The 17,738-nt window shown below is 34.9% G+C and overlaps 2 protein-coding genes and 1 long non-coding RNA gene across 3 annotated transcripts; 2 read left to right on the plus strand and 1 right to left on the minus strand.

Moving 5' to 3' along the window:
• The first annotated feature begins 25 nt into the window (after positions 1–25).
• LOC107434834 (probable sugar phosphate/phosphate translocator At5g25400) lies at positions 26–1,627 on the plus strand. The gene has a single exon (XM_016046327.4). The coding sequence runs from the start codon at positions 214–216 to the stop codon at positions 1,261–1,263; it is 1,050 nt and encodes a 349-aa protein (XP_015901813.2). The 5' UTR covers positions 26–213; the 3' UTR covers positions 1,264–1,627.
• Positions 1,628–3,601: 1,974 nt separating this feature from the next.
• On the plus strand, positions 3,602–7,714 carry LOC132800338 (uncharacterized). Its single transcript, XR_009635370.1, has 9 exons — positions 3,602–4,340; positions 4,634–5,338; positions 5,414–5,557; positions 5,663–5,854; positions 5,944–6,072; positions 6,193–6,744; positions 6,856–6,951; positions 7,032–7,160; positions 7,241–7,714. It is a non-coding gene; the product is annotated as an uncharacterized LOC132800338 (long non-coding RNA).
• A 2,472-nt stretch (positions 7,715–10,186) lies between these two features.
• On the minus strand, positions 10,187–15,768 carry LOC107423626 (uncharacterized). Its single transcript, XM_060813855.1, has 3 exons — positions 15,373–15,768; positions 14,544–14,616; positions 10,187–11,091 (listed from the first exon to the last, which is right to left on the minus strand). The coding sequence occupies exons 1-3, from the start codon at positions 15,463–15,465 to the stop codon at positions 10,907–10,909; spliced, it is 351 nt and encodes a 116-aa protein (XP_060669838.1). The 5' UTR covers positions 15,466–15,768; the 3' UTR covers positions 10,187–10,906.
• Positions 15,769–17,738: the final 1,970 nt, after the last annotated feature.

The following is a 17,738-nucleotide window of genomic DNA, read 5'->3' on the forward strand; positions in this document are numbered from 1 at the left end:
ATCAAAGCCCATTCAAAAAGCCCAAAAGAAATTCCTACTCAAAACTGAAACTCCCATCTTCTCTCTAATCTCTCTGTGTGTTCTTCAAAGTCTACTCCTTCAAAAAAATCTTCGCCGGCTTTCTCTTCTCCTTCCTAACCCTTCCCCCCAAAAACCCCAGATTTAGGGTTAGGGTTTGAGTTTTCGAATTTCCGATTCGAATTGCACAAAGAAATGGGGAAAGGCGGAGCTTTATCAGAAGGCGTGGTGAAGAACGTCCTGCTATCCTACGCCTATGTCTCCGTATGGATCTTCCTCAGTTTCACTGTGATTGTCTACAACAAGTACATCTTGGACCGAAAGATGTACAACTGGCCGTTCCCGATCTCGCTCACCATGATCCACATGGCCTTCTGCTCTTCCTTGGCTTACCTTCTCGTCCGGGTCTTCAAGGTCGTCGAACCCGTTTCCATGACCCGGGAACTCTACCTCAAATCCGTCGTGCCCATCGGAGCTCTCTACTCTCTCTCCCTCTGGTTCTCCAATTCCGCTTATATCTATCTGTCTGTCTCCTTCATCCAGATGCTTAAGGCTCTTATGCCCGTCGCCGTTTACTCCATTGGGGTTTCCTTCAAGAAGGACTCTTTCAAATATGACACCATGATCAACATGGTTTCGATCTCTCTTGGAGTCGCCATCGCCGCTTACGGTGAAGCTAAATTCGATTCGTGGGGTGTCTTCCTGCAGCTCTGTGCCGTTGCTTTCGAGGCAACCAGGTTGGTTCTGATTCAGATTCTGCTTAATGCCAAAGGGATTAGCCTGAACCCCATCACTTCGCTTTACTATGTCGCTCCTTGTTGTTTCGTCTTCTTGTGCGTCCCCTGGGTGCTTGTTGAATTTCCTCTGTTGAGGGATACATCGAGCTTCCATTTCGATTTCTTCATTTTCGGGACGAACTCATTCTGTGCCTTCGCCTTGAACCTCGCTGTGTTCTTGCTTGTCGGGAAGACTTCGGCTTTGACCATGAATGTTGCTGGGGTTGTCAAGGATTGGCTTCTGATCGCCTTCTCTTGGTCGGTGATTAAGGATACGGTGACACCCATTAATCTGTTTGGGTACGGATTGGCTTTCCTGGGAGTTGCGTATTACAACCATTCGAAATTGCAGGCGCTTAAAGCCAATGAGGCTCAGAAGAAGACCCAGCAGGCCAATGAGGAAGCTGGGAGGTTGCTGGAGGAGAGAGATAATGATGGGGTCGGAAGGAAGAACGAAACAGAGAATTGATTTCAACAGCTAATCTGAAAGCTTTGGCGTGCAAATGGGTAGGAAAAGAAAAGGAAGAAAGAGCAAACCAGGTAGAAGAGGATCTACTAAAGAAATTGCAAAAAACTCAATGCTGGTTTAATTCGCTGTTTGCACGTTTAGATTTGAAGGTTTTGTTTTTTGGTACGTGGTCTAAGATATTTATTATTATACTTAGTTTTGTAGCATTTTTTATTTGGCTCTTTATTGTTCAATTTAGATATGGCCCTTTCTCTAGGCCATTGGATGATGGCTCAGAGTTGATCTGTGCCGGTGGATTTGACAATTTATCATTATGGTATAAGATTATTACTGATGTTTATGGAGCTATTTATTGCTTTTTTCAGAGGTTCTTGAATGGTGACTTTTAAGTAGCATAATTAAGTTTTTATAAGTTCTTACTTTTTTTTTTCCCTTCCTATTTCTTGTTATGCTTTCCCTGCTTGCAATGGAATTATGCTGTTTTTATTGTTGTGTTGTTTTATCTTTTGTTTGACCGTTTGCTTCAAAATGTTTGCACTCTTGGAATGTATGCCATGCTTGGAAGTTTTGAAGTGGAAGTTTAGCCAACAAAAGTAGTACTTAGCAGAAATCCGATCTGTATTTGGGGATTGAGCTTTCAATTCTTCCTTCTCTTTGTTTCCCAATTTAGTAAAACTACTTTTGTAAAATTTATGTTCTTCTTTTCAAATTACTATTATGATAGTGATTTGTTATGCTAATAAAAGAAAAAAAAAAAAAAAAAAACTTTGATCAAATTGAGTGAAAGCCAACTCTACACAATTAAAGTAAAAGCTTAAAGACAAAACTCAAAACCAAAAAGGGTTTAGTGTTTGCCTGGTTTCACATCGTTACACTGCTTGCAATAACATTCATGTTTTTGACCTTGAAAAAAGAGTTTGAAGTGCCTTTCTATTCGATGTGTCATTCATTTTGGGACACTAGTTGATTGTTAGAACCCTTTGCATGGATGTTTCTTCTATTTGTCCAATATATCATGAAATTCTCACATCCATTCTCATACATTCTTCATTCTGCTTTATCTGCTCCCCTTTTAAGTCCCATGATTTATGGTTCATTACATGTAAGTAGCTCCAATATCTTCCTGAGATTAAACCCTGAAAAAAATTTCATTTAAACCTGGATGTATGGTAACTTGGTCTTAATTCTCTTGAAGCTAGATTTAACCTCGGGTTGACTTCGCTTGGTTGATGATGTATAAGCCAAAGATGCTTGATGCTTTGGCATTCCCTTACGGGGTTGGCCATACCATGATTTAGCCATAAATGAATTGTGTATCCATCTTTTACTAAGAGTAGATGCATGAACGTATTAATGATGATCTACTGAAATGAATAATTCAAAGTTTTTAAGCACTGATAAATTTTGAGATCCTAGAGGCTTCTTATTGTTATCATCTTTTGGTTTGGAGGTCTAAAATTTTGTTCATAATTGTTGTTGCTTAGTGTTTGGGAAGTTTTTCCCAACACTGAGTTCGTTCCCAAGTGCTGGATCTGGACTCGCAAATATTTTCTCAAAGATCAAAACGCTTGTATGGGCTGTAAAAGAGGGAGGTTTAATGGGGAATTTGGCCCTTTACCCTTCTTGGCAGGGCGGAAACGAAATATATCCTCTTTTTTTTTTTTTTTTTTTTTATTTTTTTTTTTCCTTTAATATCAATTATAACTTTAAAATAATTTTAAAAGACATCCATATCCGTTTACATTAATTTCCAATCTATTTCCACGAAAAACCTTTACTTCATCCCATCCTACATCATATCCCACACCATGAAAAATCCTTTTAACTTTTCAACTAAAAAACAAAAAACCATTTTTTTTCTATTTTTTAATCCACTTATAAGCATCATCAGATAATTTTTTTTTTTTTTTGTTTATTGCCGAGTGTGATGTATATATATTGTGGATTTCATATTTACATCAAATACTTGGAATTTTAAGAATATATAACATTTCTTGAGTACAATATGATATGTTTAGGAGTGTGAATCGCTTTATTGATGTTTAAAACCGGTTAAAAATTTGAAATTTATGTTAGATTAAGGTAATTAAGGTTTTTATATGGAAGTTATTAAAATCTAAGTTTTAGGATAGATTGACACTGGGTATCAGTAGGAAATGAAGAGACGAAAAAAAGGGGACCGGTTTGGCCTGAAACGGTGGCTGGAGGTGGGAGAAAATTCCGGGTCGGAATTCAGGTATGAGACCCGGTTCGGGCGGGTTCGGGTCGACTGGCTGGAGGTTGAAGGAGAAGCGAACGACGTGTCGTTTGTTACGAACGACATGTCGTTCGGTCGGCCATCCATATCACACATTGTCCTATTAAGACGACATGTCGTTAATTAGAAACGACATGTCGTTTTTGTGCGTGTGTAAGGGACCACTTGCCGTTTTGCTGACGTAATCGATGATGTCAGCCATTTTTTTTTTTTTTAAAAGAGTTTTGGGGTTCAAAAGGAGAAAAAAATATGGAGTTGATTAAGGTTTATAGTTTGGCACAAGCTTAAAAATTAAAACTAATATAAATTAATTTTGGAAGTGATAAAAAATGTGGAATTGGTTGGATAAATAAATGTGTTTGATCAAATTTTATGTTATTTTAAGTTGTTTATACGTAGTTATGTATATATATACACATATATATACACTTTAAATGTAGATGAAAATGAGCAGCATTGGCAATTTAAATTGAAATGGTTATTTTGTATTGTTTAGAATTATATAAATTATGTATTCGTAATTTAGGATTATGGTTATTTATATATGCATACATAGTTGACTATGTGGCTAAAGGTAGTTAAAAAGTTATTAATGTTGTCAAGTTACATTTATAGATTGTATTTTATAATGGCATCAAAAAGGAATTTGCGATCTCAATCGAAGAAGGGAGTTAAGAAGATGCAAACTAAGAGACGCGGTGGCAGCATATCAACACCCGACTCTAAGCATCGACGAACTACTAGGTAGCAATCCAAAGCTGAGAAAGAAACTACCAAACTTCCAAGACACATTCCAATCTCCTCTTCCCCATCTGAGATGGTAAGTTTTATATTCATTTATGTAGTTTGGTGCGGTAAGTGATAATAGATCTGTCGGTATTTATTCATGAATGTGAATATTTGAGAAAAACTTCACCCGATGGCCATCGGGATTTTTTTTAGTTCATTGAAGGTTGATTACCGATGGTTTCATCGGTAATTACCACTAGTGCAAAAATGTGAACCCATATGTCTTAACATTTGGTTGAAAATTATTATTATCAACGTAGGGTGGAAAAATAGGGTATGATTAAATGGTTGACTTTTGTTCCATTTATATAATTCATTTTGCAGGCCAACGACACTCCAAAGGAACAGATTTTTCAAAATGCCGATATATTTAAAGTTAGGGCACATTCATTCGGGAATCCAATAGAAGCGAATGAAGTAATTACAAGTGTCCTCACAAGTGAGCAGTTGGAAAAGTATAGACAAACATGTTTTGGACACTTACTTGACATGAAGAACCTCAAGTTCTCTGGTCATCTAGTGCATCACCTGTTTTGTAGACGAATTGTGTCCAACAATCTAGAAGTATTGGAGTTTAACTTCGGCGGATCTGGAGTGCGGTTTACGAAGTGGGAATTTGCACTAATTAGTGGCTTAAAGTTTTGTAGTTGCCCTTCCATATATGATATGCTAAATCCAAAAGGAAATGAGCTGCGCACGAGGTTGCTAGAAGATATGACTGACTTGAAACCGCTCGAACTGGCTTGAATATTCAAGGGTACACATTATGTGGATGATTGGGATGCTATAAGAATTACATTACTATATTTCTTAGTTCATGGTGTACTCGGAATGGATTCGAGGGTTCAAATAAATAGAAAATTCATTGATTTGGTTGCTGATATGGAGGTATTTAATTCCTACCCTTGGGGCTTTTTGAGCTACAAGGAGACAATTGACTCATTGCACAATGCATTCCACCATAGAGGACGTGCAGTAAAGAATAAATCACAGTCGTATGATCTAAAAGGTTTTCCATTAGTGTTTCAGGTACGGTAATATATTTAATACATGTAGTGTTTACTTAAAAATTATATTTAATAACCTATAATTTATATTTTGTAGGTGTGGGGGTTTGAAGTAATCCCTGATTTCGGTAACCATTTTGGCGAGCGGTGGGAAACCCATTGTCCGAGGATCCTTGGATGGCATGCTACAAGTTAGCCAAGCCATTTTGCTGTCCATTATTGGTTCACCTCAAATAGCAAGGTGAGGCAAATTTATTTAAACTATATGGTACGATTACATTCAAGTTACATTACCAATGTCCAGTTTCCAAATTTACTTTTTTTTTTCTTTTTTCATTTCATGTAGTATGTTGCGCACTGGAGGTTAGACGCTACCGATGAGGGGAAGACTATGGATTATTAGCGAACAATAGCAGTGAACATACATAAAGTTCGCTATACGATACCACCACTTGTAGCACCGATAGCCACCGTTGGTGCTAAAGATGCGTCCAAAGTTGAGGAGCATTCTAGTGCCCCTCCAGATGCTAATTTCAGGGTATGCAATTGTTACTTGCACGCAAATTTGCATTTCATATGTTGTACTAATATATATTGACTTATGTTTTGGATATTGATATTGATTAGCTTGCTTGCTTGGAGGCAAAATTTGATGAATTAAAGAAATTTGTGGATGATTGTCATCACGAAGCGAAGTAAGAGATGGCATCGTTAAGGAAGATGCTTAGTTCTGTTATTGACCAACTGAAGCATCAGGTATCATTTAGACAACATAGTATACTTTAGCGTTTCAGCATTATTAAATTATATATTGTAATTCAATAATTACTTGTTGTTAGTTTTTGGGAACTGTAAAATAACCACTGTGTTTTGTAGGCTGAACATCATATGCACACCCATTCACCATCTTCGGTGTGACCATCATCCCCTCTGGCACCGTCATTTGGAAAGCAAGCCGAAGAATTTTATGCACCCATAGAAGGTTCCAATGGTAGGAAGGAGGATGACAATTATACAAAACCGTTCGAGCCTATCGTACCTGAAGGAGCCTATGTGGAGGATTCTTGGGCTTTGGTGCCATATCGGCCTTTGCATTTGGGGTGGGATATCAGTGCTTCAACTAACAATCCATATCATGACCAATTAGCTGAGAGTGAGGTGGAGGCTTAGACGCATAAAGTTGGTGATAAAAGCCGATTCGGTAGAGTTTACCACCACTCACATCATGTCATCTCTCTTTACATCGACCCGTGTAAGAAGAAGGTCAAATTTAATCTTAATCGACATATTGATGCATCAAAGGAGAGGGCGTTCGATGAGTGGTATAGGGTGGCACCGAATGGAGTGACCGTGTGTACATCTTATCTGATGGTGGGGAAGAAATTTTTTGCTGAGTTACTTACCCCTGCAGGATGGTTGAGTTCCGATGTAAGTTATATACTTTACTTCCATGTAAATTCATTGTGTTTGTACGTTTGGAATGATGTTTTATTTATCACCTCACACTTGTTTTTTTATTTCCTTTAATGTTTTTTGCAGCACATTGACACTATTTTGTATTTCATACGAAAATGACGGTTTGAGAATGAGAAGATGTTCACCCACAACTGTGCCATATTAGACATGTTATTTTGGGTAAGAAGATGGGATGTTACTGCGTTGCTTAATGTTATATTGATGACATTTTATATTGTATCTATTTAATTATTTGGCAGTCATCCATCAAAGGCCGTTATCCCATATGGGAGGCATCTCGAAGCACATATTCATGTGATTCGACACTTCGTAGCTATGTGCGTGGGAAGTCACCCAAACTTAGCATGCCGTGGTAGAGATGTGATTATGTAAGTCTATACATATATTTAAAAAAATTCTGACTAAGTTTCCCAATTTGTGGATAATGACGTTACATTCTAATTTTCAGGTGTACATCCCTGTCAACAATGGAGGCGCCCATTGGTTGGCAGCATGTGTGGACTTGAAGGCTCAACATATTGATTTATATGATCCAAATATGGGAAATAAATATGTCCAGAATAAAGAGTTGGACAATGCGAAATGCCTTAAGTATATGCTGCCTTACCTATTGAGGGATGGGGGATATTACGAGAAGAATCCGGAAGTGCTTCCCACTTTAGAGCCATTCACGATGACCATATCAAGGATGCACCTTGCCAAGATAATGGTTATGAATGTGTTGTCATTTCCAACCACTTCTATTGCTGTTGTTTAATTGTACTTATGTGTAGAAATTCACGTGGTTGGTTTTCATTAATGTTATTCATTAATGCTATTCTGTAGGGGTGATAGTGGTGTCTTCGCTTTGAAATTTATTGAATACAAGAGCAGTGAGGAGAACCTTTTATTTAGCCCGAAAGACATTAGCTTGTTTAGAAAAAAATATGCTGTTGATTTGTACTTTAATAAATTTTCAATGTATGTTTAATATTATGACATCCTATATTAATGGTATCTTAATATACAGAATCTAGCTTTAGTAATGATAACTGTTGACAAAATAAGAGAAAAGAAGACCCTTGGTAGTGATAAAAATTCAAACAAAGATGATTACCGATACGCTTTCGGTAACATCAATTCACATATTTTTTGACTCCAAAGAGTCCACTAATGCGTGTTTCCGGCGACAACATACAAAATATACATTCATCATTGACCCTAAACAGAAAAAGCCCCAAAAGTCTGGAAAAAGTTCTCAAATTGGCAAGAAATTTTGATTACCATAGGTTTCATCGGTAACCGAAATCCCAGTGGTAATCGCATTATATCAATTTTTTGGCCCCCAAAAGTCCCCTAATGAGTGTCAAATGCAACAACATCCAAAATATACGTTCTTCAATTCTAACTAGAAAAAATCCCAAACGTTAGAAAAAAGTTCTCAAATTGGCAAAAAATACTTGATTACCGTAGGGCCTTCTGTAATTACAGATGAAATCTACGGTAATCCGTTTAAACTGGCTAGAAAATTTACCAAAGATTTCATCGGTAATTACCGAAGGCTCTATGGTACATTTGACAACCTTTTTGGCCCCCACAAGTCTCCTAATGTGTGTTAAATGCAAAAACATGCAAAATATATATTCTTCAATGATTCTAAGGAGGAAAAACCCCAAACGTTAGGAAAAAATTTTCAAATTGGCAAACAAACTTGATTACCATAGGGTCTTCGGTAATTACCGATGAAACCTACGGTAATTAGTTTAAACTTGCTGGAAAAATTACCGAAAATTTCATCGGTAATTACTAAAGACCCTATTGTAATCACATTTGACAACTTTTTTGGCCCCCATAAGTCTCTTAATGTGTGTTAAATCCAACAACATACAAAATATACTTTCTTCAATGATTCTAAGGAGAAAAAACCTCAAAAGTTCTGAAAAAGTTCTCAAATTGGCAAAAAAACTTGATTGTCGTAGGGCCTTCGGTAATTACCGATGAAACCTATGGTAATCAGTTTAAACTTGCTGTAAAAATTATCGAAGGTTTTATCGGTAATTACCGAAGACCCTACGGTAATCACATTTGACAATCTTTTTGGCCCCCACAAGTCCCTTAATGTATGTTAAATGCAACAACAAGCAAAATATACTTTCTTCAATGATCCTAAGAAGAAAAAACCCCAAAAGTTCTGAAAAAATTCTCATATTGGCACAAAAATTTGATTATCATAGGGCCTTCGATAATTACCGATGAAACCTACGGTAATAGATTTATATATTACCGATGGTTTCATCGGTAATTACCGAAGGTCCTACGGTAATCAAGTTTTTTGGCCAATTTGAGAACTTTTTCATAACGTTTGGGGTTTTTTCTCCTTGGTCTCATTGAAAAATATATATTTTGCATGTTGTTACATTTAACACACATTAAGGGACTTGTGGGGGCCAAAAAAGTTGTCAAATGTGATTACTGTAGGGCTTCGGTAATTACCGATGCAACCTTCGGTAATTTTTCCAGCAAGTTTAAACTGATCACCATAGGTTTCATCGGTAATTAATGAAGGCCTACGGTAATCAAGTTTTTTTGCCAATTTGAGAACTTTTTCAGAATTTTTGGGGTTTTTTCTCCGTAGGATCATTGAAGAAAGTATATTTTGCATGTTTTTCATTTAACACACATTAGGGGACTTATAGGGGCCAAAAAAGTTGTCAAATGTGATTACCGTAAGGCATTCGATAATTATCGATGAAAGCTTCGATAAATGTTCCAGCAAGTTTAAACTGATTACAGTAGGTTTCATCGGTAATTACCGAAGGCCCTACGGTAATCAAATTTTTGTGTCAATTTGAGAACTTTTTTAGAACTTTTGGGTTTTTTTTTTTCCTTAGAATCATTGAAGAATGTATATTTTGCATGTTGTAGCATTTAACATACATTAGGGGACTTGTGAGGGCCAAAAAATTAGTAAAATGTGATAATCATAGAGGTTTTGATAATTACCGATGAAACCTATCGTAATTTTTCCAGCAACTATAAATTGATTACGGTAGGTTTCTTCGGTAATTATCGAAGGCCCTACGGTATCAAATTTTTATGCCAATTTGAGAACTTTTTCAAAACTTTTGGAGTTTTTTTCTCTTTAGGATCATTGAAAAATGTATATTTTGCATTTTTTTGCATTTAACACACATTAAGAGACTTGTGGGGGCCAAAAAATTGGTAAAATGTGATTACCATAGAGGTTTCGGTAATTACCGATAAAACCTACGATAATTTTTTCAGCAACTACAAATTGAATGCTTTCACTTATTAATGTCATTTTTTCTCTTACTTTGTCAACAATTATCATTAATAAAGCTAGATTTAGCATATTCTCCGTGGAAACACACACGATTGAAGTTGTCGGATGGAATTGTGGTGATTTTTTTACAATGGTGGACAAATGTCAATTACCGATGATGCATCGGTAATTACCATTGAGTAGTAATAGCATCCATGAAACAGTAAGAAACCTACAAAAAACTGAACACAGAATGATATTTTAAGAACACAATACGACGGATGACTTTGCCAACAAAGCAACACGTAAAACCAACATCTATTATGCCAAAACACATGTTAGCGGTTGAGCTACTAATTGCATTCCCTACTACATTGCCTAACACACGAATACCGCATAACATGCCCCCATTGGCTTAATATAGCGTAGAGCAATTTATGGTCCTTCAGTTGAATGGTGCTGTTGGTTGGTAGTGCAATCAAGAGGTACGGCGGCTGAGCATGATCGGCTGCTGTGACCAATCTGTTTGCATCCCCTGCATCTATATTGAAGATGCTCCTCTCCTTGAGATTGAATCCTCTTCTTTCTTGGTCTTCCTGACTGTTTGCCAATTTTTGGTGGAAGTACAAGCTGGTTTATGACATCATCTTGAGCATGCCACTGAGATTTATCTCCAAGTGGATATATGGTTTCCGAATATGCGTCACAGAGTGAGTCAACTTAGTAATGCACCGAACAAAGGATATATGGAGAAATATGTCGATGCTTACATGCTTCAATTGCATGGACACAAGGAAATCCATCAATGTTGAATTCCTTGCATGAGCATGTCTTATTTTCTAAGTTGACTACTCAAACGAACATGCCATAGCCAACAATTTGAAACTCGTATAAGTTCAATGGAACAACACGTAAGCCTCTGCCATTATTTGAGCGCTCTTGCATGATATTTTCCAACCAATTAGTAACAAGTGTTTGCATTGCAGCTGCGTTATTTCGACGTTCATACCCCTTGTTGATTAATTCTTCCATCATGTCTACAAACAAAACAGCTCAAAAACATTACAAACTCTAGTATTGCCCTTCCTCCTCATGATAATTATAGCAGACCATGCCTTCTAACGCAAGGAAAAAAAACTGCTAAATTATAACAAAACCAATATAATATCAATCAATATAATATTAAACATAGTAATCACATAATAAAAGCATTAAAAGTTAACTAAAGACTATAACTGTGGATATTTAGATATCATAAAACATCAACAGCAAGTAGACTTCTCATATAAAACATTTAATATGTCCCCAAGAAGATAATAATCATCAAATGCGGCTCCTACCATGGACCTATCAATAATCCAAACCACAACAGCTGTGGTCCTTGTGGTCCTTAAAATTTTGAATAGAAACCTAAAGTGAAAGAGCTTCATGATACCATAATATGCTGACAACACAAATACAATTGAGTGAATAATCTTCCATCAGTTCCTTTCACCCTAAAGAGAAAAAAGTTCATCCCACATAACAAATAGCAGGAAGGATTGAGCATTTCTTAAAAATTAACAATGTTTCAGAACATGTGACAAATAAATTGTTTAATTTTTAAAATCCTAAAAACTAGTTATTAAGTGCACAGGAGAAAAAAGGTTCTTAGATAAAGGTGGAAATTCTGTGGTTCGGTAAAATAAAGTAGAAAGATAAAGCATAGATATTAATTTGAACATTGTTATACAGATAATGAGGATCCATTAATAGTTCCAACCAAGTCAGAGATAAAAATGCCAACTCCCTGTGTGTAGAATGTACAAATATACGACAATGAAAGGGACTCAATGTTGACCTTAATTTGAAGGTCAGCAAATATGAACTGAACAAGAAGAATATAGGTAATAATACTATTGCACTACTTTAATAGGAACCAAATGGACCTCCAAAATTTAGAACATCTAAATTTTTTAGTCTGGCGAATGATGACATGAGGAAAAGCAACATCTAAATTTTGAAGTGCATGTAAATGTTGATATCTATTTGTGCAATTTCAATTGGTTTACTCGTTTTTTCATATGAACACCTTATTTTACATTCATTGTGATTTTGCCTGTTTTCTAATATCTTTTCTTGGATTTTTTCCCCTTAATGTGTGTGTATTTGTCAATACAATAGATAATATAGTGGTGGCTAACTTCCAAAAAGCATAATTGATTCGCAGCCAAACCGAGGAACTCATATAAAATGTCTTCCTTGCACAGCTCCCATAGTTTTCTATTATTATCATACGTTAACCTATCATTGCATCTTTTCACATGAAGTGCAGAGGGAAATGATTCCACAACATCATAACTAGAGTTTGAGTTAAATCAATAAATGAAAGCCCCAATGGACTGTTTAAATCAACAAACATGTATGAGAAATGACTAAATTAGAAGGGGATAAATACAAAAAATATCAACAAAGAAGATGGAGAACAATATTTGTGAAGTATCTCTTTGACACAAGAATAATTTACTTGAATAAAAGATATTAAAGTAATAATAATAATATAAATAAAAATAGAAAGAAAAATGCATGCCGATACAAAAAAAATAAAGGAAAAACAAAGTGCATTTACATTGGATATTAAGTGTTATGAAGCGGTATGAATGCAAATACTTTAAATCAAAAAACTCATTCATAGAACTCAAAGAAAGGCACTGAAAACAGTATCGCTAAACAATTCACTTCGTAAACCATGATTAATGCTGCAGAATAACACTACACCAGGAAAACTTAACTCGTAGAGCCCAAATCCAACTAAAGCTACCAAAGGAACAGCTGAAAGTGGACTCAAAAACTTGAAGAATAGATATAGAAAATCTAATTAACAACAGCTTCAGAATTCCAATTGTTTGTAGGACAAAACTATTTTGGAGAAAACATTAAAAGGCATCACTGCAAACACTCACAGCCTTAACAAATATTTTACAATAGTTTTTATAGTCGAGTTCTATTACTTCTTCAGTTCCCCTTTAGAATGAGAAGCCAAATTTCAGAGCTTCAACTTTTTATCTTCAACTTTCCTCACTTCCATTTTCTCACTCCACTTCCCAAGTACAACATATATGTTAGACAAAATTACATATGTAGATATTGGCTTAGGATTTAAACTAAATATTTTCTTTGCTAGACAACATTATTTAAGGTTAAGCACATTCAAACATAAGACCAGTTAACATTAAATAATTATCAACATAAAAAATTTAAGCTTTAAGAAAACATATAGTTTTAACAAGAATGAAATAGTAAATGGGATGCTTATTGTTTATTTTTATCATTTCTATGTTCACTACCATTATTATGGTTCTTTTAGTTTTTGCTCACAATAAAAAAAAAAAAAAAGGAAATGACCTAAAATGGGGTTTGCAGCCAAAAAATGAAATAGGAATAAAAAATTGTAAAGTCTTGAGAAAATGTTCCACCAATAAGTGGTGGGTTTTGAATTTTTAATCAAAAAGGTGATAGGGAAGTGTACCATAAACGTTTATAGTGCCCTTGGGTGGTTCCTTATCAGATTTCTTCACTGTGGGATCAGCACAGACAACAACATAAATTTTCTTGTATAGTTCTTCAAGGTTATCTGCTTAATTCCTTCTTCTATGTACTCATTAAAGGATTTCACTCAACCTTCCTACTAATGTCAAAGAACTTGTATGAATATATACCACAATGATGCATATGATATTTTGTGCAGTAGCCAATTATAGTAGCTCGTGTAGGAACCTTGGAAGACAACGTATTGAGGTTATTTTTAATCACATAAAGTGCAATGCATCCATAACTCATTGGAAGAAACTTAAATTATCAATCAACAAAAAGGATGAACATCTTGACTTTTAAAATTAATATTATCAGACAATAGAAAAGCATGATTAAGTAAAAAAGGAAAAATAAAAAGTTCTTCAACAACTCAACCAGAAAAATGTATTCTGATGTGTTACTTCAAGACATTGCATCAAGCATTCTACTTGGCAGTCTCTGTCTTTGAAGAAACAAGAGCATGCCTAGAATAGGGCAAAGAAATGAAAAAAGGTAAAACTAAATATTTAGAAATATTCAATCAGAATGAGGACACAAATTAAGCAACTCATACTTAGCTAAATGCATAAATGCAATAGGTCCTCCATATCCAAACATGTTAAAAAAGGGCTGCAAAATCAAGATATGCTTAAAAGATAAATTTCAAGGAGTAAACACTAAGAAGACAGTGGACACAGGACATAACTTACAAACAAATTGTACTTCGAATATGGAGGAAGAAATGCACGCTAATAAATAACCAAGAGAAACAAAATATAAGATAAAGTACATGTACAAAATAAGAGGTAGATTTCTCTTTATATTAGAATGAAACATACATGCACAAGCTACAAAAGTTAGTGTCAGTTTTCACCATATAAATAAGTGTATTCATAAGATAAAAGCAAAATAAAAAGATTTTGAAAACCAATTTTACCATAAGGTATGGAGGTTTTAACTGTATTGCCTGTCTTTTTGAAGACCTGTGATGTGATGCGCCCATCTTTCCCCTGTATAGAATATATGTAAATGACACCTTTTGAGGAACACAAAAACCTCACAGAACATGGAAATCAGATTTAATAAATAACACTTATTATCATAATAACAGTAATGAAAAATGTATTTTCTTGTAAGGCTGCTTAGGGTTTTAGTTCTTTCACAAATTCTTCTTCTGTTTGACTACTGTATCCACTTTACAGGGAAAACAATTTCTTTAATTCATTATGCCTCTTTGAAGTACCAATAGCTTGTTCAAGAAATCACATCAAGAATGAGCATTAAAAAGAAAATATAAAAGAGAGCACATAATGAATATGAAATTTGGCCAATTAAACACTAGAACAGAAGAAAATTAGCCACCAAATCTATAGGACCCTGTTGTGAAACATATCCACTGACGAAGTCCAGGTTCGAAGGGCGAGCATAAATTAATTGAAAGTCCAGGTCCAAAGTGATAATATAATGAAAACTAATGAAAAAAGACTTGGTTAACTTTTTAACATTTGATGAAAAAATTTGTTAGTGGGTCATTGTAAAGAATGACATGCTAAACTTCCAGAAGAAAAATCCTCACCTCTGCTGCACCAAAGCTTTCCATATAACCATTAGCAAAAAACATGTTCTACTTAACAGCTTAATGATAATGATGGAATTCTAAAACATAATACTATCTCCTTATTCATGCATTCAAAGTATAAACTAGACCAGAATTTCTAAATCGAAAAAAGTCGAAAAGGGATGAAAGGAAAAAGGGCAATGCTTACCTGCTGTGGTTGGTTTGTTATCTTCCCTAAGAACACGTATCGTGAGTGAGGATAGGTTTGAGGGAAGATTGCAAAAAGGGGTTGTGTTGACATGGCATAGGTTCCGACCACCGTTTTCCCTACTAATAAGTTTTGTAGATAACCGAAGCCGTGAAGATGAGAAAGAAAAGTCACCGGGAGAGGGAAGAAGTTGCTGGAAGAATTTAAGAGCTCCTATTGTAAGAAGGAAATGGATCCTAGAGAAAGAGAGAATGAGAGGGAAAATAATCATGTGGAGAAGAAGGAAAAGGAAATGGAATGGAGCAAAAGAAATATCAAATAAAATAACAAAAAGCCAGATAAGAAATAGAGAGAGAGAGAGAGAGAGAGAGAGAGAGAGAGAGAGAGAGAGAGAGAGAGAGAGAGAAGGGAAATTAGATACGAAATATGGTAGGTGGGATACTGGGTAAAGGTAGAGTTGGAATATTGAGAACAACGTGGATAAACCAAAAAAGTTTAAAGAAAAAGAGGTATTTTTTATTAAACCTTTTATTATAAGGGTATTGAGCCAAATTTTTCAAGTTTAATTTACAAGATGGATCTTATTTATATGAGCTATTTGGGCCAACTGGGCCCGTTAGTCCATATTTCCCATTTGAAGGCATATGTTCTCCACCTTGTTTTCATTTTTTATTTTTGTTTTGCTACGAATTTGGTTGAAATGAATCAACCAAGAGACAAATCATATAAGATTTTATTTATTTATTTTTTTGCTAAGACAAATCGTATAAGATTGGTATTATGACCAATTATGCTCTGCTCAAACGAAGGGAAAACTTAAAACAAAATAAAATAAGTTAGTGTACGAAACTCGGAAAGCGATGCATATTTTTGTGATGTGATCCGATGTTTCTGACAGATGATCCTGCCATATTATGACCATGTAAAATTGAATTTTTGATGGCTAGGATGTTATTATTATTATTTAAGGAAAAAGAGTTGGGTGAAAATTAGTATAAACCTTATATTATTATTATTTAAGAGAGTTGGGTGAAGAATAGTATAAACCTTATCACACAATAGTAGGGGCAAGCGTCTACCAAGCCTGAAGTGAACTATGGTGGTTCATTAGTCCATTACCCAAAAAAAAAAAAAAGGAAAAGAAAAATAGTCAAACTGAGGTTGAGTACAATCCTAAGTAGCGAATATTAGGGGAGCAGAAAAGAATCTCCATGCATGAGCATGATCAGAGATTCAAATCTTATAAAAATTTTCAAAAAAAAAAAGAAAAAAAGAAAAAAAAAAAGAAGAAAGAAAAGGCAAGTAAAAAAGAAATTTGTTGAAAGACAGATCATTAAAAGCCATGTGGACGGTGAGGGCCAACAGTGCCAAACAACTTTAGGAATACAACAATTGTAACAAAAGTTCTATAATTTTTTTTTTTTCTTTTTTTGGTTGGTGAATGCAGAATAGTTCTATAATAATCATCACCATAAAGACTTATAACATTACTGGATTATTTTTACCCCACACATCTGGTCTTGATGGACCCTTTTAATTTAGAGCCTAAAGAGACTCATGTCTCCTACAAACCCATCCTCATAGGACTCAAGCTGTTGGCTATACATATTAATGGTCTCTACTGTTTGAAATTTGTACGTCGTTAATTTTACCATTCAACTATTTCATTATTTGATTTGGACGATAAATATTTCATTATTTGACTTGCTTCCTTTTTCTGGTAATAATACAAAGCAAGTCAAAAGTGCATAAACACCCATATGCCAAAAGTGAATTACCTAATTCTTTCTATGTTGAATTTTCCATGTAATAAAGTCTAAAATTATTATACAAACAGATGGTCTCACAAACAGTGTTTTTATATAATTAAAAAAGAAGAAAAAACAGCGTTTTTATATATGCCACACATGATTCACCGAAATGGAAAACCTTCGGATACTAAAACCCATTTCTGTATTTGTATAAACTTCGTAGCGCAGTACCAAAAGAAAAAAGAAAAAAGAAAAAGAATATCTGTATAAACTTTTTACCAAAAAATAAATAACTAAGTAAATAAACTTTGTATCACAGAAAGCGGTCCAAAAATGGGAAAATAAGAAGAAGAAGAATAAAAATAAAAAAATAAAAAAAAAAAGAAAGAAGAAAAAGAAGAAGAAAAAAAAGGGCCTTTTAGCGCATTCCAAAAGCCAAGGACATCATCGGCTCCTAGACTTCACATGTTTTTTTAAAAAAATATAAATAAATAAATAAACAAATAAAGGTGATTTGAAGCCAGTACGTGATGGATTTGTGATTGATATCTCCGCGAAAAAGTAAGGATTTGGAACCCCAAATTCGAGATTCTAAACCAGAGGTCCTAAGAGAGT

This window comes from Ziziphus jujuba, chromosome 1 (assembly GCF_031755915.1).
Source record: "Ziziphus jujuba cultivar Dongzao chromosome 1, ASM3175591v1".
In the NCBI taxonomy this organism is placed as follows: Eukaryota; Viridiplantae; Streptophyta; class Magnoliopsida; order Rosales; family Rhamnaceae; genus Ziziphus; species Ziziphus jujuba.

Bases quoted from the DNA above. Each gene is read 5' to 3' on its own strand.
- LOC107434834 (XM_016046327.4), top strand. From the start codon at position 214: ATGGGGAAAGGCGGAGCTTTATCAGAAGGCGTGGTGAAGAACGTCCTG.
- LOC107423626 (XM_060813855.1), bottom strand. From the start codon at position 15,465: ATGTCAACACAACCCCTTTTTGCAATCTTCCCTCAAACCTATCCTCAC. The intron at 14,617-15,372 runs GTAAGCATTGCC...TATTCTATACAG, and splicing joins TAACAAACCAACCACAGCAG to GGGAAAGATGGGCGCATCAC. The intron at 11,092-14,543 runs GTAAAATTGGTT...TTTTGTTTGTAG, and splicing joins TAAAACCTCCATACCTTATG to ACATGATGGAAGAATTAATC.